Here is a 25,131-nt window from a genome sequence, read left to right as displayed (position 1 = left end):
TACAGATTTTCCTTGGCTCCATACCACTCTTAGAGACCTTTCTTAAGTCAATTAAATGCATAACTTTAGTAACAATAAGTAAATGTGAGCCAAGTTTACTCAGCTCTTAAAAGAAATTCCCATTTCCTACAGAACATGGAGTCTTAAATTTTGTTAGTGGATAATTTGTTTTTGAAGAGTCTACACTGTGATCATAAATATCTTTTAGTTTGAAGTCTCATAGACAAAATATCTAGGAATCATTTTTACTCTTTAGATTTCAAATTTAATAAATCATAGCATTTTTCAAGTGGAGGAAATATAGAAAGATACAGTCTTTGACTTCAATGCACTTTATGGACAGCAGACATGAGGCATTTCGGCAAGATAATGTAATTGTGGTGGAGAACCTTTGTCGAAATTATCAGGCAAAGATTTGACATAGAACGTCATCTTTCTTTTACAAGGAATAAGAGTGTTTTAATTGTGAATGCTTTGCTTCTGGTAGCACAAGTTTCTGTGGCTTTTCATCTTATTACAATTAGGATTTTTAAATATCTCAGCCCTGATCTGTTGTGACTCCAGAGGTCAGGTTCTCCCACCAGACTATATAGTGCCTTTCCTTTGTGTTTAATGGGTAGTCAAAGTTCTGCCCTAGATGCAATAACTCCTATTAGGAATTCCAAAGCTGGGACACCTGGGTGGCTCAGTGAGCCTCTGCCTTCGACTCGGGGTGTGATTCCAGGGTCCTGGGATTAAGCCCTGCATCAGGGTCCCCACAGGGAACCTGCTTCTCCCTCTGCCTATGTCTCTGCCTCTTCCTCTGTGTCTCTCATGAATAAATAAATAAAATCTAAAAAAAAAAAAAAGGAATTCTGAATCCAGCATATTTTGTAGTTACATTTAGAGAAAATGAAGTACTGGAATTTTATAAAAAATTATGTTCGGTTAGTTTTAATATGCATCTTTTCTGTGTTTGGAAAACATCCTGTTAAATAAAGCCAAGAGTCAGTTCACAGTTTTGAGTGTAAGATTCATGCCCCATCTGAGTAGGCTGACTCAGCATGTTGAAGTTAAAGGGGATTCCCTTCTCATTTTTTAGGGAATGTGAGTGTGAGACTTTATATGATAAATAAAGAGGGGTTTATTGATTTGGAAAATGTAACAGGTAATAATTTGGCTTTTGATCAGACTTTATCCTTGTGCTTTACAAAAATAAATTTCGTGGGGAGCCTGTGTGGTGCAGTTGGTTAAGTTTTGGACTCTTGGTTTTAGCCCAGGTCATGAGATCAAGACCCATACGCATCAGGCTCTGCACTCAGTGTGGAGTTTGCTTGAGATTTTCTTTCTCTCCCTCTCCTTTTGCCCCTCCCACTTGTGCTCTGTCTCTCTAAAATAAATACATATTTAAAAAATAAATGTAACCTTTGCAATACTTACTTAAATAGACATATCTTTTCTCTTTATCAAAGTATTTGTAATACTAAAACCAGTCACTAAGTTTGAGGGATGCTTGAACTCTCCCCCAATAAGGATCATAGTTTTATAAGATGTTCAACACAATCTGGAATTTTTTAAAATTATACAAATACACAGCGTATGAATATAACTGTGCTTTCAAGAGCTACTGCTGAAAACTGTTATAAGAGTTGCAAAAAATATGTTGAAAATATTCACAGGCTAGTATAATAGCATCCTTCTTACTAGTAGGCATTTTCTTTTTGTTGAGTCTGATGATTTACCTTGATATATAACCCTCCCCCAGCCAGCAATGGAACAAAGACTTCCTGGGGGAAAAACTTGATTTTCTTCTGGTAAACAAATAGGTTGTATATAATCTGGAAAAACAAAACACAGATAAACATGCATTTCTAACAAGTTTTAAAAATCAATTATTTTCAACATTTTATCTAAAAAATGTATTTTTGTTTTATGCAGCCTGAACATTTTTTAGACATCAATCTTAATAATAATAAAGAAGCATCTCAGGGTGGCACCCTTTGACAATGGACTAGGTATCACTGGTGGTCTTTCGGGATCCTTTTCTACTTTCCTAACTACTCATTAAGAAGATAAATAACGTCTTAGCTCTAGAGTTGATCATTTATATTTGATTTGATTTTAAGTAATCATGCTATCTACAGAGTCAGTTCTGTGAAAATCTTGGTAAGGCTGTTCTTCAGGGTCAATTAAGAGACACTTGGACAAATGTTCTGAGGCTTGTTTGATTTTCCTCAATTATCTCCACATTAAGAAAGCTTTTAGGTGACTGCTTTACAGGGCACTTATGGAAGCGTCAGTACTGGTCGCCGACTTTTAAAGCCCTTCTCCAACAATTTACAAGTTGCCTGACATTTATTAAGCACCCAGTACATGTAAGACCCAGGGCAGACACAAAAATGAATAAGATATGGTGCTTACCCTCAAGGACAGGGCTACATAATTAACCACAGTAATAGTCTGCCTTTGCTAAGTGCTCTAATACATGTGTAGACCAAATTCCATGTGAGCCCAGAAGTGGCAGCTCTTTCTCCTCACTGGGGGTTGGAAAAGTCTTTGGAGTAAACTTTATACCTTCAGGATATAGGTTACTCCATCAGGTGATATCTTGCACATTATCTAGGTGTTTGGAGGAAGTCTTCCAGCTGCTACTCTATTAAGATTATTGAATCTCCTTCAAAAACTTTGTTCTATGGATATCATAATTCTTACTCACTTTACTCTGAGAGTATATGCTCTTCCTTAGTTTGTCCTACTCTGTACTTCGTGGTAGGTGGACCTGCCTTCCTTTCATGTGAGGAATAGAGAAAGCATGCATTGTAACAATATTTTCTCTGGGCTGCTCCTTTGAGTTTATTATTATAGGGGGCTCAGGACATTTTATTCTGTGGACCAACTTTCTAGAAATTTGGATTTAAACACCTTGATGAAGATAATTGAATATGTTTCGCTCCATTCCCCAATTCCATTTAAATTATAATGATTTCTATAACAAATTATCCAACTCTTCTGGACTATTAACTCATTGGTACTGATAATATTTCAAATCTAATTTTGAATTAATTTGGCCAGATAAGATAACTAAAACTGATTTTTTTTTTTACCTGTGTAATTCACTTTAAAGTCAAGATGCATCACAGCGATGTCACTGTCCTTTGTTCGTTTATTGTAATGTGGGTTTATGACAATTTGATCTATCAACCGAGTTACTACTTGAGGAGAAGTCATATTCGATCTCATATGCAGGCCTAGGATTGCTTTCCACTTAGATGGCTCTAAATTTCTCCTGAAAATTATGAAAAAGACATATAAGAAACCCTCCATCCACCATAGTTACTTTTGAAAGATCCTTGTAGTAGGTATTTCAGAACTATGTGTTCCTGTCCTAAAATATTCTTGAATTTCTCTGAATGATCCTTCTTCAAAAGAGGAGACTTTAAAAAATATGTGTTATTTTTAAATTAAGTCTCCAAGTTTTTCTTAACATATGGCCAAGTTAGAGAGCCACTGCCATAGATCCCATTCCATTGTGGAGATCACACCTTGGTCCAGGGTTTCTTCAGGCAACCCCAGCAGCTACGGTAGCAATGGAAGGAGGTTCAGAAGCATTCTCCTGTCTACAGGGTCACTGCATTCACACAAAGTTAAGACAAGCAATAAAACCTATTATGATGTCTAAAATCGAACATACAAATTCCAGGGATTTTCATACCTAATAAACTTGAGTAATTTTCCACACATAGTGTTGGCCCTTGATAATGAATTGGTAAAAGATAACATTTGTGTTATAGGCAGATTAAATGACAGTTTGGAAGTGTGCAGGGACTTCTAACTGTGCTTTTGGCTTGCAACATTTTTACACCGAGGAACTACTAGTGAACAGCTGGAATTAAGCCAATTAAGCCATATTCACAATGAAGTCAAAATTCAACAACTGCTCTTTTAGATGAGCTAGTAATTTAATTCTTAATAGTTATAAATGCCTCATCTAATGTGGTCTTTCAGCTCCTAGAATCCAAGTCACCTAACAAATATATAAAGGGCATGAAGTTATTTCAAGTCCATTTGTTTATCTTTCTACCTATCCATTACTTTGTTGAAATTAAACAAGGGATCATGTTTGATCAGGTCACCAGCATCGGTAAAGCCAATGAATGCCCAAGCATCCAGAAGACGTCCACTGATAACCATGCTGCATTAAAATCAGAGGAAACTTACTCACATGCTTTACAGAGTAGAATAACACCCATTTACAGAGAACCTATTTTGTGCCAAGGGCCATGCCACATACTTTGACTGCATCAACTCTTTTCATTTTTGCCACCGGGCTATGGATGTTATGTTGAGAACAAACTGGGTGCTGATAGTTTAAATGGTGCCTAGAGACTTGAACTGGGACTGTCTGACTTCAGAAGCTGTACTTGCACCAACAGAGTGGGGTGCCCCGAGGGGCTATGGGCAGGGTTGTGTGGGCGGGGTTGAGAACATCAGGGGAGCATTGCAGGGAGAGATGTTCTCTGCCACTGGATTATCTGGGCTCAGGAAGGGGAGGATGTGTATGCTCCTAGTGGTTGGTGAGAGCTCCTCCAAAGGACAGATGCTGCACCAGGAGTGTATTATGGTACTGTGAAGGCTGTGTTTGCTAGTCAGGAGGCCTTTTCATTTTCCCCTCTCTCTAGGTCAGAGGAATTTCAGCCTAGCCAGACACACTGATAATTTCAGGTATAACTGCATTCACTCCCACTGTGCCCTGGGACTCCTCTGCCCACACTGGCTTACTCGAAGAGAAGGGATAGCATTAAATCTCTTTCCTGATATCCAATCTTCGAATTTCTTTCTGTATCACACGTTTGAGTACATTTCCTAAAGCTCAGCTGGTCATGGTTGTCACTTGATTGGCCTATCTGTTATGGCTGACAGGTAACAGGTAGTTACTCTTTTTAAAGAACTGCATTTTTTATGAAACATTTAATATATGTTAACTCAGTATTTAAAAAATATTAATTTTACAGTTGCCACACCATGGTTCTTACTTTGCTTTAATCATATTTATTTATACACATTATATTTTACATTATAATTATATTCTATATAACCAAAGCATTATATTAATGTTCATATTATAAATAACATTAATTAGATTAATGGTATAAAATTTGGTCAAAGAGAGTATGAACTGGGCAGCCCAGGTGGCTCAGCGGTTTAGTGATGCCTTCCGCCGGGGGCGTATTCCTGGGGACCCAGGATCAAGTCCCATGTCAGGCTCCCTGCATGGAGCGTGCTTCTCCCTCTGCCTGTGTCTCTGGCTCTCTCACTCTCACTCTGTGTTTAAATAAATAAATAAATAAATAAATAAATAAATAAATATTAAAAAATAATAAATGAAACCCTTCTTAAAAAGGGAGTATGAACTGATTATAGAGTTCTATTTTGAAGTTAATAGAGTGCCTTTATTTTCAAAAGTGACAAGATTGTCTTTTACATATTTTATCCTCAGAAAACTTACATGAAAGTTCAGAGAGGTATATGCAGTCATTTGCTATAGATTTAACTCAATAATAGAATAATGCAGTTTAGGGATGCCTTGGTGGCTCAATTGGTTGAGTGACCCTTGATTCCGGATCCGGTCATGCTCTCAGGGTCATGAGATCAAGCACTGTGTCAGACTCTGCACCCAGTGGAGAGTCTGCTTGAGATTCTTTCTCTCTTTCCTTTTCTCTCTGCCCCTACTTATGCACTCTCTAAATAGATGGATGATAGATAGATGATAGATAAAATCTTTAAAAAATGCAGTTCAGATAAAATAATGCAATTCAGTAGCTAACCTCCCAAATTCTTATCTCTTTTGTAGGTACTGTACTCCTTCTGAGAACAATAAATATTAGTTACTGATATGAGAGAGCTTGTAGGTAGCACAAACTTTGTAATCACCATTTTGTCTTGTTATTTTAAGGCTTGGAGTAGAAAACCAGTCCGTGAACCAGACCATGAAAATTACACCTACATGCTTCAAGCTACTGGTCTAATTAAATACAAATTACAAGAATATTAATCGGATACATTCTTAATGAGTTCCAAAGTTGGTATAGGGCTACATGGAAAATAGACTTTTTCTCATGTTTTTCTTTCTCCTGAATCTGTAAATTGTACTTTAGGAAGGAGATACTCCTCTAATATTTATCCATTATATTTCTCTCTCAAGTCTCGGCCCACATAACTTTTCATGTCTCTGTGCTTAGCTTCCCCACAAGCCCACATTAGCACAAGCACTATCCGAATGACTACATCCTACTGCAATTTTAGTGCCTTATCTCAGAAGAAAGACTTGAGAATATAGAAGGGATGGCCAGTGTTACTCAATTTTATGGATCACCTGAAGTATTCGGTAAAAATTCAGATTCTTAATTTGGACCTCCAGAGATTCTAATTTGGAAGATTGGAGTGGAACCCAAGAATCTGCACTTTGTAATTACTATTGGGATATTGAGCAATATAAAATCCTCCCTAGGTTTTCCATTCAACCAAAGCCAAGAGATAGGAGAAGACAGCCTTCAGGAATAATCACTACAGATGAGGGGGCGGGGATACTTACTATGTTTTAAAAATATATTTGTCTCAAAGCATCTACATGCTAGTGAAACAAGGGAAAGTTATAGGATAGAAAACAGGTGAAGACAAGAACAGGAGATAGCCCCATTGGATAGGCAAGTGCCAATCTGACACAGGCTAAAGATGGCAGAAGTAGTGTACCTTGAAGCAGGGGACATTGGCTGAATTTCTGTTGCATAACACCTGTTCTTGCCCTGTTCATGCAAAATGTTTTTCTTTAGTAGCAAGAGAAAGAAAGGCACAAATTGGGAGGCAACAGAAAGACATGTATTCCTGACTTCTATCACCTCGAATACTAGCACTATTCTTGGTACACAATAGGTGATCCTTAGATGTTGCCCCAGATGGGAGGAACTAGTGCTATGACACTGTAGGTTGCTGTGTGCTGATGTGTAAATAAATTCCCTACTCAGAGTGTGAGGATGTCCATTTTTATATGGGATTTTCATTGAGGTAAAAAGTAAATATGGCAAAATAGTTATGACAGAGCAGCACAATATGCTGAAAGGAAAAAAAAATTCAGTGGGTACCTATAAGTCTAAACTGATTTTTTTTTTTTTGTATTCTATCATTAATGAAGATTGTACTTTAGTCAAATCTGCCCACTGCCAACCCCAATGTTTACCCCCAGCACAGAATTTTAGATCTCTATTATTATTCTCCACTAAATGGAAAAAGTATTACTCAATGAAATAATTAATGAAATCCATTAATGAAAGCCATTTGTCCAGCTTTCTCAGGCACAATCCTAGGGCCACCATTGATTCTTTCTAACTGGGTCTTCCTGGCTTCACTATTGCTCTCTCCCGATGATGTCACTCTTTGTCTTCCAGATGGTCTTTCATCCCATTTACCGTAACCTCCTGAGTCCCTGCCAGAGCCCAGGATCTGGTCTTGCCTGCATCTCCAGTCTTGTTCCTACCTCTCTGCCAACCACTTCCTGGCCAGCAACAACAGCAGCCTTCTTGAAGTTTTTGGAACAGGCTGATCTCACTCCTACCCCCAGAGTATTCGAGTTGATATTACCTCCTGGGAAATTTGTGTTAAGTTTCTCTCTCATCTCTTTAGATTCTCCTTGGATTTTCATTTGTTGTGAAGCTTTCTGTCACTACTGTATCCAAATGAAGCCCCCTGCTACTATCATTTGCTTTCTCCTTATACCACTTTTTCTTCCTTTGCTGCACTTATCACTCCCTAAAATAAAATATTTGAGTATTTTTCTCGGGCAAGGACTTTGTTGGTCTGTAGAGTACTATCATACCCCAAACTTAGAACAACACTTGTTATAATCTGTTCTAGTCCAATAATGTGATTCAAGATGATAAATCAGTTTTCAAAGTAAAAATAATCTCAAATATCTGGCACTGGAGCTTCTACGATATATTAGAACTTTTGGGTGGAATTACAACTATAATGAGATATCTGCTATTAAGAAATATGTTATTAAAGTGCTTTGCCAGAGGCAGGGGTGGTGTGTGTGTTATTGGTGAAGGGAGTAAAAAATAAAACTAAAAAAAAAACAAAAACAAAAACAAAAACAAAAACCCCAAACAAAAAACAAATGAAAAGAAAGAAAAATACATTATTAAAAATAGAGCTAACCGAATAGCATCAAGGAAATAGATTATAGGCCAAGTAAAACTTCACAAATACATAATTTTAAGGGCCAGACATCATATTGGAAATTGGTAAAACTGAGAAAGGCATTGGTTTATAAAGTCCTAGTGATACAAGAGAATTTTAACAATTGGAAAGCTGACAAGCAGCTCAAACTTGAAATACCTTAAAAAAGTAGCCAAGATCTAGTCTAAACCAAAAACCAGTAAATCTATAGTAATTTTTGTAAATCAAAAATAAGTGAATTTTCTTAGGCTGGTAGAGATTTCAAGATTAAGTTAGTGACTTACTGGTTTTTGGTAAAAAAGAAAAAGTATTATAGAATTTCCGCAACCTGAAGGAGATAATATATTGAACTTTGTAAAGCCATCAAATAGGTAGATATATAGAGAAATGAATTAAAACCATGATGTTTATGTATTAGGGTAAGTTTCAATAGAAACAAAATAATTTCTAGGTACTATATTTGTATAAGGGATAGGGATTATAAGGGAAGGGAGAAGAAATGTGTGGGAAATATCAGAAAGGGAGACAGAACATGAAGACTCATAACTCTGGGAAACAAACTAGGGGTGGTGGAAGGGGAGGAGGATGGGGGGTGGGGGTGAATGGGTGACGGGCACTGAGGGGGGCACTTGACGGGATGAGCACTGGGTGTTATTCTGTATGTTGGCAAATTGAACACCAATAAAAAATAAATTTATTAAAAAAATTTTTTAGTCCTATTTAAAGTATTTGAGGCACTCAAATGAATCCAAGTTTTAAGTTGTAATAGAAGTATCAATTAAGTTATGTTATTTTATAGTGAATACCTAACTACTCAAAAAGTTTGCTTCAAAGCTTTATTATCAGTTTAATTAATTTGATACTAAACAAAATGCGAATAGTAGTACGTATTTCTTGCCATACCCAAAATACCTCATATATGAAATAACCTATTTTAGGAATATTAACATCTTCTTCAAGGAATTATTTCAATAAAGAATGAGATAAATGTATTTGGTCTTTTCTAAAGGGCTTCTTAAAGAATGAAAGATTGATGGGGTACCTGGGTGGCTCGGTTAAGCAACTGCCTTTGGCTCAGGTCATGATCCCAGGGTCCCTGGGATCAAGCCTCCGTGTCAGGCTCCCTGTTTAGTGGGAAGCTTCCTTCTTCCTCTCCCCCTTCCTCATCCCTGCCCTCCACTTGTTCTCTCTCTCTCTCTAAAAAAAAAAAAAAAAAAAAAAAAAAAAGGAAAAAAGAATGGGAGATTGGCAAGAGATCTCTCTATGTATAATTTCATCATTGATGTGTGTGTATTTAATACATGTGATCCAGACTGTGAATCTATCTATACCTGCCCATCTAAGAGGCTGAACAATGGTTGCTTCTGGAAGCAGAGATGGTGATTGAGAAGGAGGGATAAGAGAATTTTGCATGTGATGGAAATGTGTCGATAGGAGTGTGGGATACAAAGGTGTATGCATTTCCAAAAACTCATTAAATTGTGCACTTAAAATTATGTATTTACTCTATGTCAGTGGGAAAAAATGAAAAACAAACATCAAACTATGTGACAAGTTTGCTTTATAGTGAGGGTTGGCAATTCTCAAACAACTTGTGTTCTAAACTTAAGCAAATCTACAAATATTTTGTGGATAGTAGGGACAGGTTTCTTACTATTGGGGACAGGTGCTGCAAACAGAGGAGAAAAGATCAGAATGTACCCTGTGGTAATCATTTTATTTGGAATTGTCATTTTGAGTTCATATTTGTAGGTGTATAGTTACATCTATTGAGAGGGTCTAGGAGTAGGACACAGCAGCTGTAGCAAGGAGCACACAAGATCTTGTTTTTTAAAATGTGGAACTAAAAATAGCTAAATGGAATGGGGGTTTCTTATAGAAAGCTTGATTTAAGGACTAAGGTAGAAAAAGCACAAGATGAACCTGGAACATCTTATTTTGCAGACAGTAAAGAAGTTCTCAAAGCATGGAGATATATCAAGACAAACAAGTAGACAAGCTTGAAGGGTTTCACCAAATAGGAGGACTTTCTATAAAATAACTTGCTGTATTAAAAAATAGCAAAGACAAGAAAGACAGAAAGATAACCTGGTAGAAAGTGTCTTCAAGATTAAAGGTGTAGTCCGTAAATGCAGTGCATTATCTTGGATTAGTTTGTGGGCAGAAAACATAGAAACAAACAAGAAGGTTACAAAGGGCATATTTGGGACAATTGACAAAAATGAATACATACTATAGATTAGATAATTGTATCACATTAATGTTAAATTTCCATGCTTTTGTGTGATTATATAGGAAAATATCCTTGTTCTTAGTAAAAATACAGAGTAAAGAGCACAATGTCTAATCCACTGCCAAGTGATTCAGGAAAAGTATTTCTCCAGACTGGAGAGAATGAAAGAATGATAAAGAAGTTTTCATACCATAAAATTGAAACAGTTGGTGGATCTCAGTGAAGATATACAAACGTTCCCTGTACTATTATTTGCAAATTTTGTGCATGCTTGAAACTGTAGTAATATAAAAGGTTTAAGAAAGAAATACACTCAATGTCTCCCGGGAAAGAGTAAGAATCTTCTTTCACAGACCTTTCCTGCACAGGAACAGGAGCACAATAGGAATTCTACTGTACATTTATGTAATTCATAGTATGCGAAAGTATTGCATCCTCTTACTTTGGTCCTGATAATCACTCTAGGGGGCAGATGTCTTTCTGAACACACTGTGGAGGAGGATACCGAAACAGAGCTACCAAGTGACATAAGGTCAGTAGCATTAGTAGGATCAAAATTCTGCCCTCTGGTCTAAAGTCAACCTTGCCTTTAAACCACAGCTGGTCCATGCTCTCCAAATCTGTTTTAAGGTTCAAAAAGAAGACAAACCAGTGACAGAGAAAAAGAAGAGGCGTAGTGAAATTTCATGACACCCAGGAACACTGTGGCTGAGGGATGGGAACGGGAGTGTGGACAGTAAGAATGGATACAGAGAAGAGCTGTCCAATTAAACCATTTAACCACCTGCAAGTTAAAACACCTGCACCAGATATACAATTCTTGGGAAGAAGAAATAATACCACTCAGTGGCTTTGGAGAGCAAAATGCAAGGTGGGCGAGGATGAGTTTGAATTCATCACAATTCCATTACAGCTTACACTTGCTTGTTTGCTTGTGTTCAGATTGAAACTGTGAAAAGATATTTTATGTCTTATATGGTTAAACATGTGTTTATATTGGATGAAACTGTTTTTCCATTTCTTCTGTGGCTTGAAAAGATACGATATGGGGATCCCTGGGTGGCTCAGCGGTTTAGGGCCTGCCTTCGGCCCAGCGCGTGGTCCTGGAGTCCCGGGATCGAGTCCCACGTCGGGCTCCCTGCATGGAGCCTGCTTCTCCCTCTGCCTGTGTCTCTGTCTCTCTCTTTCTCTCTGTGTCTCTCATGAATGAATAAATAAAAAAAAAATCTTTAAAAAAAGAAAAGATGCGATATGGGTAGCATTGACCTACACTAAGTACATCTGTGAGGTAGATAAATGAAAGATGTCACTAATATTACTACAAGCCTGGCTGACATTTAGAAAACATATGTTCTGCAAGAACATCAAACGGACTAATTTAGCAAGTCCAAGGTTAATACGGGAGGTCGCTAACTTACTAAGATCTGTCTTTGTGCAATAGAAAATGACAATAAACCTGTAGCCAAAGATATCCTTTACTTGGAAATTGAGGTTTAGGTTACCTACCTGTGGCATACCAAGGCATGGAACATGAATAGGTAAAAGTTAAAGTCATGTTTAGCAGGGGATGGGAAAATTGACTGCCATAGACATTTGTGATGTGGTTGAAAACAGAAATAAATATAATTATCAAGAGGCAGAAAAGTCACGAAGGGGTAGTGTAGGTATGGGACAGGCTGTAGTTTACTCACCCAGTAGAGGGTGTGATGTATAGAACCAAAGAGCTTTGGGTATAAACAGGCGGTACCTTGGGTAGTCCTGTTGGAGCCCAGGTGATCAGTCCAGTTGGGATCTAGCTATTGGGTCTTCATTTCAGATTCTTTGGGTTCTGAGTTCAAGTTTGCTCTCACTCTGGTCCAGTGGGATCAACCACTCATTCCTTCTGCCCCTCACTCCCATCTCCCAAATAACTATCATAACCTTTTGCATCTGACAATTTGTCTCCGTCCATTCAAGAACTTTCAATGTCTGTGTTGGTAGGGAGCTGATTTTTTTTTTTTTATCTGATTAACTACAGCTATGTCTTCCATTCTTGAGCACATGTGGTTCTTTTCTCAAAAATTCTGGACGCTGGCCACAGAGAGGCTCATCCTAATCCTCACAGCTGAGGTCATTCTCTGGAGGCTTCTTTTACTCAATTAAGGGCAGGAAATTGCCCTAGGTCAGGGCTTATGAATCTTCTATGAGGAAGCTACCTTTTTTTTTTTTTCTGGCCTAATTCATAAGTGTTAGAATGGGATTACCTAGGAAGGTGAAAGCAGAAAATCAACATGTTCTTGGGGCCTAAGAATATTTATTTTCTCCACCTTTTCTTCCTGTCCTTCACCAGCTCTTTTTTTCCCCTGTGGTACTGCTTAGAGTATGGCTGCTTCTAGAGGGAGAAGATAGATCTTGAATTCTAAGATCTACCTACTTTTTTAAATTAAAGATTTATTTATTTATTCATGAAAGACACACACACAGAGAAAGAGAGAGAGAGAGAGAGAGAGAGGCAGAGACATAGGCAGAAGGAGAAGCAGGCTCCCTGCAGGGAGCCCGATGTGGAACTCGATCCTAGGACTCTGGAATCATGCCCTGAGCCAAAGGCAGACACTCAACTGCTGAGCTACCCAGGCACCCCTTAAGATCTATCTTCTCTCTATGTATTTTGTCATATCATGTAATCAAAGAAGAGTCAAACCTGGTTTGATATTACTTCTAAGTTTTAGTTATGAGTAGCATCAAAATAGATCTCACTTGAGAAGGAAACATTTTTATCCTAATTCACAACGAAGTCCTTACATGTGAACTTCTAGAGCACAGTTTATTTGTAACATGAGGGCTATCTAAACGTGCTTTTCTGATATTGACAATTTCTGAAACTACATATTGGCCTGATTGATTGATAACCAGCACAACTTACACATTCAATATGAATTTCACACCTTTAAAAATTCTTACCTGTGTAGGTAAGAATTTCAATTTTTACGTACATAGGAAACATAATACTTGATGCAAGTATCTAATGAAGAATGATCCTCCATTTAACTTTCTGTATTTTTATATATGACTTTAGTGGGAATATTATTGATGCTATATAGTACCATAAAGAGCAGGAACACTTCCCTGAGTACGTGAGGCTGCATGAAGTGGGATGCACCGTGTCTGCTGTGGTGTCTCATTTGGGAGGGGACACTGCGATGTCACACTCACCCATACACACAGTGGGCAGCAGACACCAGCCAGTCGTTGCTGATGAGAGAAGCACCACAGAGCAGATGGCCATTATAATAAAGAGAAACAACCCATGGCCAGGCTCCTTCTTTGGCATCATTTCCTCCAATGATCTTTGGGCTGACTTCTCGAGCCACCAGTTTGTTTCCACACCCTATTAAAATAATTGAAGAAAGAGCATCTATTTTATTTTGGTGGATTTCCTCTGATTATGAAAATTGAGTGGATCACTACAAAATAACCTCAGGTGATATGCCCCCTCTATTCCAAATTTTAAACAGAAGGCTTGAAGGAAAGAAAATATGACAAAATATTTACTTACACTTATGGTTACATTGTAACAGAATCAATGAATCTTGGAAACATTGCTCACTGTAATAGAAGAACAATTATATTTCAGAAATTGTGCACCTAATGTTTTAAAACAGAACATAATGCACATCATCTTATTTTTTTTAGTAGAATTAACCTTCAAGTATAAGTATCATATATGAAAAATGGGGAGGCTGATACACACACAGCAAGAAAATCCTTAGTTTGAACTCCATTAGAACTGAGTTTGAGCCCTTAACTCTACCACTTACATTTCATGTGATTTTGGATAAGTTACTCAGTGTCCCTGAGATTCAGTTTTGTCATGCACAAAATGGGGGCAATAGTACTTACTTTACTGGAATTTCGTGAGAAGTAAAAAGAAATGTTTGCACTGGAGTTATTATTGTGCCATACACACAATGATCTCTCAATAAATGATAGTTATTATTAACTTGCTTGAACCAACCTTGCGTTTCATCATTTATAATACAGAATATGTCTCAGTGTGGCTAACTGGAGAACTATTTGTGTCTACACTGTGTATGAGGCTGTAACTCTACTCAGAAAATTCAACAATGAATGAATCACGGGCCCTGCTTTCAAAGGAAATAAGCATATAAACAGGAAAATACAAAGTGTAGACATATATAATTTAATAACTCACTACCTGTTTAAATATTTGGATACAAACTTTTTTTTTCAAAGCTAAGGATTCTATTTTAAACAGTAATTTAAACAAAGGAAAATAGTTTAAAAGTGTGTTATACTTGCTGACCACTAGAGATCAGTATAATACAAGGAATTAAATCACTTGCTCACACTCTCCCTCTGGCTATGCAGATATTGGTCACGTTGAAACAAAAACGTACACAAACATGTAATGATTTCTACTTATATATTTAACTGCATCTGTTGCACATATTATTTAGGTGTTTGAAATTTTAGGGAAAAATTTCCCTAAAACAAGACTCCAAATCCATATGAGATCCCAAATACAATCAAAGCAATTTGGTGTTACTGGAACATACATGGTAAGGTTTACTTGAAATCACATGCATTCATACTGTCCAATTGACATATCGCTGAGAATAGAAGGTAATTTTAATTGAAATATAAGAAAATATACTTATGTTTTATCAATACACAATGTGCCTGCATGTATATCTACCTAGATATGGGAATATCTATATATCTATGTCTATGTCTATGTCTATATCTATCTGTATCTATATCTATATCTATATCTATATCTATATCTATATCTATATCTATATCTATATCTATATCTATATCTATATCTATATCTATTTATAATTCCCCAAAGAAGAAGCCTCAATTAACTCCCCTTCTGTTATATACTCATGGTTGAGAGAGAAGTTGTTTCTAGAATGCTTTCCAGCATACTTTCAAGTTCATCCAAACTCTTTCTATATCCATTACTCATCAGTGAAAATCCATGTTTAAAATGCCTCAGCATTCTTAGATATTAAATGATGCCTACTGCTCTGTAGTATGTACGAAACTGATGATATTCTTTTAGGCAACCATAGAAGAGTTGAATAGATTTTAAAAATTAAAGTAACTATTAAGTTAACCTGATAATGGAACTGAACTTTGCCCCTCACTCTCCATGCATTTCAGTTAGTTAAATGTTTCATGCATAAGCATACAGATGCAGGAGCTTAGTGTAGAGGAATAAATTGCTTAGTGCCTGGTCAGAATGAGCAGTGAATCCACACTTCGTCCAGGTATATTTAGAGAGATTGGAGGGAAGTGGAATTACTGTCCTGGCCTTTGGTCCTGAAATCAGAGCTAACTTAGCCCTCTGGACACGAAGAAATATAAGAAAATACACTTTAGGTTTTATTAATAAGCAATGTGCAGCATGTGTATCTACCTAGATATGGGTATATCACTTATGGAGTGACATGATCCTGTGTCTCTCTCAGCCCTGTGGGGCCCTAGTATGATATAAATGGATGGGTGGGGATCCCTGGGTGGCGCAGCGGTTTGGCGCCTGCCTTTGGCCCAGGGCGCGATCCTGGAGACCCGGGATCGAGTCCCACGTCGGGCTCCCGGTGCATGGAGCCTGCTTCTCCCTCTGCCTGTGTCTCTGCCTCTCTCTCTCTGTGACTATCATAAATAAATAAACATTTAAAAAAAATTAAATGGATGGGTGTATATCCATTGTACTGACAAAATGGATTAATTTCTCTCGACAACATGGGCTTTTTTGTTGTTGTTGAAAAGGCTATGCTTTTTCTTTCCTTCTCCTTTCCAGAACTGCTATTTAAAGTGAGCTGTTGCCTTGGGGAATTTGGAAGATAACACAGTAGAATGGAAAAGCAGAGTGATGTAGGGTTGCCTACGGCTTTGGAAACTTGTCCTAGTCATTTATCGACACCAAGCTTCTGTTCCCTCGGCCTTAGAGTAGAGCAACACTCCCTAAGTCATAGAACTCTTGCTTTTCTTTTCTTTTTTTTCTTTTCTTTTCTTTTTTTCTTTTCTTTTTTCTTTTCTTTTCTTTTCTTTTTTTTCTCTGTTCTTTTCTTTTCTTTTCAGATTTTATTTGTTTGAGAGAGAGATAGAGCACAAGCAGGGTGAGGAGCAGAGGGAGAAACAGACTCTACGCTGAGCAGGGAGCCAGCCCATGTGGGCTCCATCTCAGGGACTCTGGGATCATGACCTGAACCTAAGGAAGATTCTTAAAAGATTGAGCCACCCAGGTGCCCTTCATAGAACTCTTTCAAGTAACATAAACATACAGACAACAGGGACAGCACTGATACTGCCATCTTGACGATAAGCATGGAATAACCTACATCTGCTCTGAAACATGCATATGCTGAGATGAATTTTTAAAACCATTTATCCTTTGTCCTTTTCTTATTCTTAAAAGTCTACAAGATACAAATAAAATAAATTTTCAGTGTGCAAACTGCTCAAGATTGATAATGCTAATGTAAATTTAGACATGCTTATAGAAGGAAATCTCAAAATCTGCTTTCTCACTTGAAAACGCTTTGATTCCCCCCCATGAGACTAATAATATCAGTCAAGGACCAGCAAGCATTCATATGAAACATTCAATTGCAAAGTCCTTGGTCCTAAAAATATTCCTTTATCAACTTGTTATACTGGTTCAGCTCACAGATATGATAACTTTTCATGAATAGTTGAATAATTACATAATTTCATTTTTCACCATTAAGTATGTTATACAAAAAACTGCAAGCTAATGCACCAGCAATGACATCTTAAATCTTTGTCAGTACTTATGGCTTTGTCTTGGAGTTACTGTCTCCTCCCTTCCATGCCTCCCACCTCCAGTTGGCCTTTAATGGAACTGTAAAATTCAAAAGCCCATTTCAACAAAAAGTATCATTAATGCACAAATAGGAGAAATGATATAATCTAAGCTAAAATAGATCTTTGAATACAGGAAAGATGTTGGTTTTTTAACATTAGTAAAAGCTATAAAAATGAATCTAATTTTAAAAAAGAGAATATGTAGGCACAATTAGAAGTCTGGAGTCCTTCACTTAATACTCATGTTCTATTTGCTAAGTACCATGATTTTCTCTCTTCACTTGTCTTTGGTTGATAGCTAATTTGTGTCATCCTCTTTAGTCTGACAAACAGTGGACTTACTTATCCCAGCTCTCACAATTCTTTTCTTTGGGGATTTACTTGTTTATGAATCTGAAGGTAAGGAGAGAAAGGACAGAGAAGTAAAATTTATTGAATCTCTATCACTGCATAGCACAATTATATATGAAGTATCTCATTTGACTGTCTTACTGTATACATGAGGATTAGGCAATGTTATCAGATAGGATCAATTAGGTACTATTTGAGATTATCTGAAAAATAAAAAAGTAAATTAATAACTTTCAAGATTTTATGGCTAATATGTGGTGGCATTAAAATCTAACAAGTTTAAAAATCTATCTTCTTTCCAGTTCAAGTACAATTAGTCCAAGAACAGATTTTGGGACCCACCTTGGTGTTAGTATTAAGCTGCCATTAGGTGCTGTGTTTAATTTCACAAATGGTCCACTCCCAGTAGAGAAGATTGGCATTGATGAGTTTCCACTTCTATGGAAAGACACATAGAGACAAAACAAAACACAAAGATCCAAACTTAAATTTCTAGTTATTTAATACTGTTGACACTAAAAAAAGTATGGGATTCCATACAAAAAGACTAATATTTTAATATAAAACTTCAAAAACTTTGTTAGATAAAAGATGGTATAAATCAATAGAGGAATTATCCATAATGACATGAAATATAATTTTAATTTTTGTGTAATATTTCTGGTTGTTTGCATGCTCAAATACTGTCTAACAAAATTAAAACCAGTGCATATATTACTTGGGTATCTGATTTTTTCATTTTACTTTTCTATGTTATTCAATAATTTCCAGAATGATCAATTTTAATGACAACCTCACAGAATTGTGGCACCATAATTTATTAAACTTTTTTCCTGTCAAGTGTAATCCATCTTTTAAAAAATGCATGTTGCCTAAGAACAACCTAGAAAAATAATATCTTCAGTGTTTGCTTTTCCAAAGGTTTCTTTGTTCTTGATATTTCATTCAATTTGAAGTCTAGCAAGCCTTAATTTAAAGCAAGAAGCTATGTGATTGCTCTGAAAAGGGAGTATGTAGCTTGGACCTCCAAGTGTCAACTCATGGGCCAGGGTGGGATGGAGAAAGAGACACTCTCCATGTGACAAAAGACATTAAGTTATTAGTCTTTCTTATCCCTGAAAACATGTTATATCCATGCTCTCAACTGTGAACCATAATTAAAGATGTCTCTGTTATCCTGACTCTCTTCTGTAGGTTTCGGTGGAAACTTTTAGCTTCTTCATTCCTAATCTTGTTTCCTGCCTTTCATTTATTCCAGATTTTAACCCTTGCATAAGAATATGCTTTTAGGTTGAAAACATCCTGATTGCTGCTAACTTCTACTGGTTTAGCGGGCAGATGATCCAGTTTTTATCTTTTGGGATAACACAAAGGATCCACCCGTTGCCTCTTCAGAAGGATGTCCAACACTGTAGTCCACACTGTAACCAACACTCACCCTTTTCTCTCTGTTTACAGGGACTTTCCAAGGAACACTTATGGCTGTTATGATCAATCAGAAGAAAAAAACTAAGTTGAGAGTATTTCCTATCTCCTTCAGATGGGCCAACATCTTAAAAAACCTGAACGCATTTGTCTGGTAACTTTCATTCACTGAACAGAGAACTGAAGCAATGGAGCCTCTATTTAATGTCCTAGAATTCAGCGCCTTGAACTTTAACTTTATAAACAGATAAAAGTAACTCTAGCATACAAATCAATGACTAGTCATTCATTAAGGACACCTGAAATGAATTTGCCAAAGGGAGAATGGGAGCTGTCACTGTTACTGTTAAAGACTCAGGCATTCCCTTCAGGTAAGCGGAAGCATCATTTTATATAAGTATTTATATAAAATGTCTTTGTTATAGTTCAGAAAACAAAAGAGGCATAAAGACCTCAAAAGGCAGCAGAGGGTATGGAAATCAGGAAAGCCGTGGGTCAGGAAGGACTGTAAGAGAGAAACATTATATTTAAGGATTTATGCATTTAGAGAAGATAGAATGTGCATCAAAACAGATATCAGAGGACTTTGAATTTTACCCTGGTGCAACTTTTGGTAGAATTCATCACACTAATCTTAGCTTTTAATCCAATTGATACTTATCCAATTTGAAGAGGCTCTAGTTGTGTTGACTTTGCTTGCAGGCTCCCGAAACATCATTATAATGGGTTGATGGGTGCTCCTATTTGCTGTAAGGGTGGGTCCCTGCTACTCTCCATTCTCCCTTTTAGATCTATCTCTTCTCTTACTGTTTTTGGTCACATTGTTAAGAGTTATTTGAACACTTAGATAGTCAGGGCCAGGGGCCCTAACAAGAAAATATGGAGTTCAAGATGGTTAAAAGAAAGCAGCACTAACATCGTGTTTTATAGCTTAGGTAGGTGTGCACTAGCATTCTGTTTTGCAGCTTTTGCAGAAGTGACTTCTGCAAAATGTCCTAAAATAAGACAATTAACCACAAGGCATTTGTCCCTATCATGAGCAAGGAGGGCAGTTAAGACATAAGCCCCAGATTTTATTTATTTATTTATTTATTTATTTATTTATTTATTTATTTATAAAGATTTTATTTATTTATTCATGAGACATACACACACACACACACTGCCTAGGCAGAGACATAGGCAGAGGGAGAAGCAGGCTCCACGTAGGGAGCCTGATGTGGGACTCGATCTCAGGACTCCAGGATCACGCCCTGGGCCGAAGGCAGGCTCCAGGGATTCCCAAGCCCCAGATTTTAACCAAAGAATGACCATCAGCACATAGACATTAACCTAACAGATAGAGAGACACGTGACCAAAGCCCTGATTGGCACAACTCAGCATACCCGGATTGCTTAAAATAATTCTGCAAAAGAGCTCGTAAAAATCCTTACACTTACAAATTCCTAGAGCAACCCTCTGGGCCGCCCCTCCCTCTCTGGGAGCTTTATACTCTTGCTCAATAAACTTTGCTGCCCATCACTCTTCGTCTGGTCTACCTCTTCATCCTTCAAAGCGATGTGACCAAGGACCACAGGCACTAAAAGCAGAGAATTCCTGCAACAATATTCTCAATATCATTATTCTGCTTAATTCCTATATGTGTTGGGCATTCTTCTAGTGTTCCTTGACTCTCCAAGACCAAAGATTTCCAAAGTGTGTTCTAGAGGCAAGCAGTATGAGCCTCCAGGAAATGTACTAGAAATGCAAATTGCCTAGTCCCACTCTATACACCCCAATCAGAAACTCTGGGGGTGGGGTCTAGCGTCTGTCCGTTGATATACCCTCCAGGTGATTTTGATGCTTGCAAGTCAGGGAACCCCTGTCAAATCCAAATATAATAACTATTTTTTACTTGTTCAGGGGGTCGGCTTTTTGGCTTCCAAAATGACTTCTAGTTACTTGACAGGTGGTTTGTTTTAAGGCACTAATGAAGTTAATTCACATTTCGGGCCCCACAGAATGGAGGCCACAGCAGTGGCCTGGCCCACTTCACAGATCTAAACCTGGCAGCCCACACAGGAAAGGCCTCCTGTCAAGAAATCTTCATATACACCATCACAATCTTCCAAGCCAGCTTTCATTAGCTTACTTTACCCTAGAAAATAGGACCTGCTAAGCTTATAAAGAAATTCCTGACCTCCTAGCCAATGGTGCCCTGCTACCTCTTCTCACATTCCACAAAGCTTCCTCTTGCCCAAGGTCACTAAGAAAGGTTGCTCCACTGCTTGTGAGGCACTAACTATACTCCCCTGATTGATGGATTGTTTTCCCTTGAGTAAAGGACATCAGACTCAATACTAAATTGTTTTAGTTTTGTCATTTGACAACATTCATAATTACATAAGGGAACATCTTGAAGGGTGATTCATTAAAAATATATCTCAAAGGGGCTCCTGGGTGGCTCAGCTGGTTAAACAGAATCTGCTTGAGACATTCTTTCCCTCTCTTTTTGCCCCTACCTCTCCCTTGCTCCTCCATGTGTGTGCTCTCTTTCTTTCTGTCTCTAAAATAAAATAAAATAAATAAAATAAAATAAATAAATAAATATATATATATATATATATATATATATATATATAACACTTTTCCATTATTTCTACCTGTTTTGATTCCATCCCTTGACTCTTTCTCCTTCTTTTCAAAAAAGATTTTATTTATTTATTTGAGAGAGTGAGCAAGAGAGGGAGAAAGAGCACAAGCAGGGGGAGGGGCAGAGGGAGAAGCAGACTCTCAGCTCATCAGGGAGACTGATGAGATGCAGGAGTCAGGGCTCCACCCCAGGGCCCTGGAATCATGACCTGGCTAATCAGATGCTTAACCAACTGAAATACCCTGGTGGCCTCTCTCTCTTTCTTTTTTTAATTAAGTAAGCTCTACACCTAACTCATGACTTGGAGATCAAGAGTTGCATGCTCTATCAACTGAACCAGCCAGTTACCCTCACAAGCTCTTTTATTACAGACCCTGAGAAGATGTATTAATATCTCTGGAGATTCAAAACAAAATTTGGACAAAATTAAATTGAAAACATATTGAAGTGTTATTTATAAATAAGTTTTTAAAATCTAGTATCTATTTATGATACACTTACCACTAGCATTATACCATGATGGAATTGGCGAGGAAATTTTAACATAAGCCTATTCTAGGAGAAAAAAATAGACTAAAGGCAAAGCTTAAAGAATGAAAAATATTTAGTAAATGCTAATACTTCTACCCTTGAATTCTCAAATGCTGTTCCATAGTGATGTTTTCACTATCTGGCAGAGGAAAAAGTAAAGATTATATGTGCATATCGAAAAAAAGATGCAGTTTATATTCTGAGATTGTCTTCTCTACATTTCCTCTACAAGTCTTAAACTTACATGAGGAAACAGACTGCAGTTAATACTACAGATATATTGTTTTGAATATAGAACATAGGATAGAATAACTGAGACATTCCTTTGGAAAAAAGTATAAAGTATTCACATAATCATTTTTTTGTCATGTATACTGATGCCAGCAACCTGAAAGCAGTGTCTAGAGGCCATCAGTTCATACAAACATCTCCAGGTGTCCATGCTGGATGCTAGAATTTGGAGTTTAATTTGAGACCGATTACTTGCATTTCAAATCCTGCCAAATTCAACTCATCCTTTTCCAGACTGAACACAATTTATTCCAGTTTGTATTCACGGTAAACAGAATATAAGCTGCAGAGAACATTTACAACAAACTATTTCTTATTTTAAGAAATGATGGAGACAATAAAGTATATTTAAAATATTCTCGGCAAATGAAAGGTTAGCAACCTTTTACTATCACCATTTATTTTTGAGAAACAAAATCCCAGAAAAACTGAAAAATTGAATTGAGAGAGAATAACTTCTATTAAGCTCTGCAATTAATGCACGCCACTGAGTTACTCCCTGCCTCAGTTTCCTTTTCTTTCCCACAAAACTAGTTTTTAATTTTTACAGAGAAACTGTCAAGATTATGGCTAGAGTTTGCATTTTTTAAATTCTGGAAATTTTAACTCTGCAGATTTAGATAACTCTACCACACATTTGCACAGCTGTTTGAAATCTGTAGAAATTTGGTATCACATAGAAACATGCCCATATAGCATTACCTTGTTGACATGCTAATACCTCCTGACTACCCATTTCTAAACCTTTATTATCATCTGTATAGGTTATGCATCCTCCAAGGGCTCCTTTGGCTTCAGGAAAACCTTATTCTATGTGAGAAAAGAAGCATATAAATGCAATCCACCATCATTATTTTTAACGTCATATATGGAGTATAAAAATACACTCAGAGATGAATTCTAGGGAGCAAAAGAAAGATATCCCGGAGGGTCTTGTACAGTATAAATCTTCTGTGTCTCTTCTCAGGCCTGCTTGGGTTTCCTCTTTTGTCTTGATCCTCAGACTGTATTTGCCATGATAAGAATTCCTCCCTGAAGCAGGAGCTTAGGTAGGGACGTTTTAAGCTGTTGGACACACTAAAGCTAAACAGAATAATAACAAATGTTGCAAATGCTGCAGCCAGGCATTGGTGCTCATTTCACACCCCAAAAGGCTTAAGTCATGAATGGAGCCAGGTGGGATTATTCTGAAAAGGGTTTTAGAGAAGGATGGACCCTCTTTTTCAGGTTGGAGGGAAAGAATGGGATTGCTTTGGCAGGGCAGAAGGTGGGGAGAGTGGTTGACCGGGGCGGCGGCAGGTTGGGGGGATGATGAATGAAAGGAGTTGGAGGCAAAGGAGAGCAAAGCATCCCACTGAGAGAGTCAGGACATGAGGACAGTTAGGTAAACAGCTTGACTGAACTGGACACATTTCAGCTACAACTGCTTAGTCCTTTACCACATTTATGACAACACACCTAGCACTCACCTAACACCACCATAGTTTGGCAGACAGTTAAGCTGAATTATTTTCTGATTTTCTGACCTGGACATCTAAGATTTTGTGGCACATAGAAGGAAAAAAAAATGCCAGTGGAAAAAATTATCTTCACCTGATGAATTTCCTCCTTTGTGTGAGCTACCATATTAAGAACAAGAGAGAAATTGATGGGTCAGTCTGGTAGCTATTCTGTATTATCCCACAGATTTAATGATATTAGGAAGGAAACATTCCTGGCATTTCCTACCTCAAGTGTGGTGGAGAGAAATTATACTCAAGGGAGGTTGTCAGAGACAGGATCCTTATGCTTAAACATCTTGGAGAATGTGACCTTAATCCCTTGTACTATATCATTGACTCATTTGCAACTTTATTTTCTTACCTGCCACTGGAGTTTATTTATTTTTGGGTAAGAGGCATATGGCATACACCGCTACATTTACTAAGAGGTGTTCTCGGTGCACATATTTCTTTTTTCCAAGTTTTTATTTAAATTCCAGTTAGTTAACATATAATGTAATATAAGTTTCAGGTGTAGACACCTTCTAGCAACCCTCAATTTGCTCTTTATAGTTAAGAGTCTGTTTCTTGGTTTGCCTCTTTTATTCGCCCTATGTTCATTTGTTTTGTTTCTTAAATTCCACATATGAGTGAAATCATATGGTATTTGTCTTTCTCTGACTGATTTATTTCACTTAGCATAATACTCTCTAGCTCAATTCACATCATTGCAAATGGCAAGATTTCATTTTTTATGGCCGGGTAATATTCCATTGTGTGTGTGTGTGTGTGTGTGTGTGTGTGTGTACACACTCATCTTTATCCACTCATTAGTCAATGGGACATTCAGGGTCTTTCCATCATTTGGCTATTGTAGATAATGCTGCTATAAACATTGGGATGATCAGTGCACATATTTTTTTTAAAGCATTACTACATTATAAGGACATGCATGCAAAATTTCCATTAGAATTTAGTGTCAGGAGAAATCTGTCTTCCCTATGGAACTGGTAACATTTATCCTATCTCACAATTAAAATGATGCAATTTTTAATGTTCTCCTTTCTGCACAGGTTTCCAGGAATCTCAGAAATACTAGTAATGGTGCTGACCCTGTATGTTTTATAGATGTGTCTTT

General features: G+C 37.3%; 1 protein-coding gene across 2 annotated transcripts in view; it reads right to left on the bottom strand.

Moving 5' to 3' along the window:
• Nucleotides 1–25,131, bottom strand: part of TMPRSS15 (transmembrane serine protease 15) — a 117,307-nt gene that overhangs the window by 6,251 nt on the left and 85,925 nt on the right. For both annotated transcript variants that reach the window (XM_072740206.1, XM_025995698.2), the window contains 5 exons: nucleotides 17,975–18,070; nucleotides 13,980–14,029; nucleotides 13,637–13,811; nucleotides 3,084–3,265; nucleotides 1,722–1,817 (listed from right to left, as the gene is read on the bottom strand). In XM_072740206.1, coding sequence (XP_072596307.1) covers nucleotides 1,722–1,817; nucleotides 3,084–3,265; nucleotides 13,637–13,811; nucleotides 13,980–14,029; nucleotides 17,975–18,070 — 599 coding nt within the window. The remainder of the gene's footprint in view (nucleotides 1–1,721; nucleotides 1,818–3,083; nucleotides 3,266–13,636; nucleotides 13,812–13,979; nucleotides 14,030–17,974; nucleotides 18,071–25,131) is intronic.

Source organism: Vulpes vulpes, chromosome 15 (assembly GCF_048418805.1).
Source record: "Vulpes vulpes isolate BD-2025 chromosome 15, VulVul3, whole genome shotgun sequence".
Classification (NCBI taxonomy): domain Eukaryota; kingdom Metazoa; phylum Chordata; class Mammalia; order Carnivora; family Canidae; genus Vulpes; species Vulpes vulpes.
This window is presented reverse-complemented; position numbering and strand designations above follow the sequence as displayed.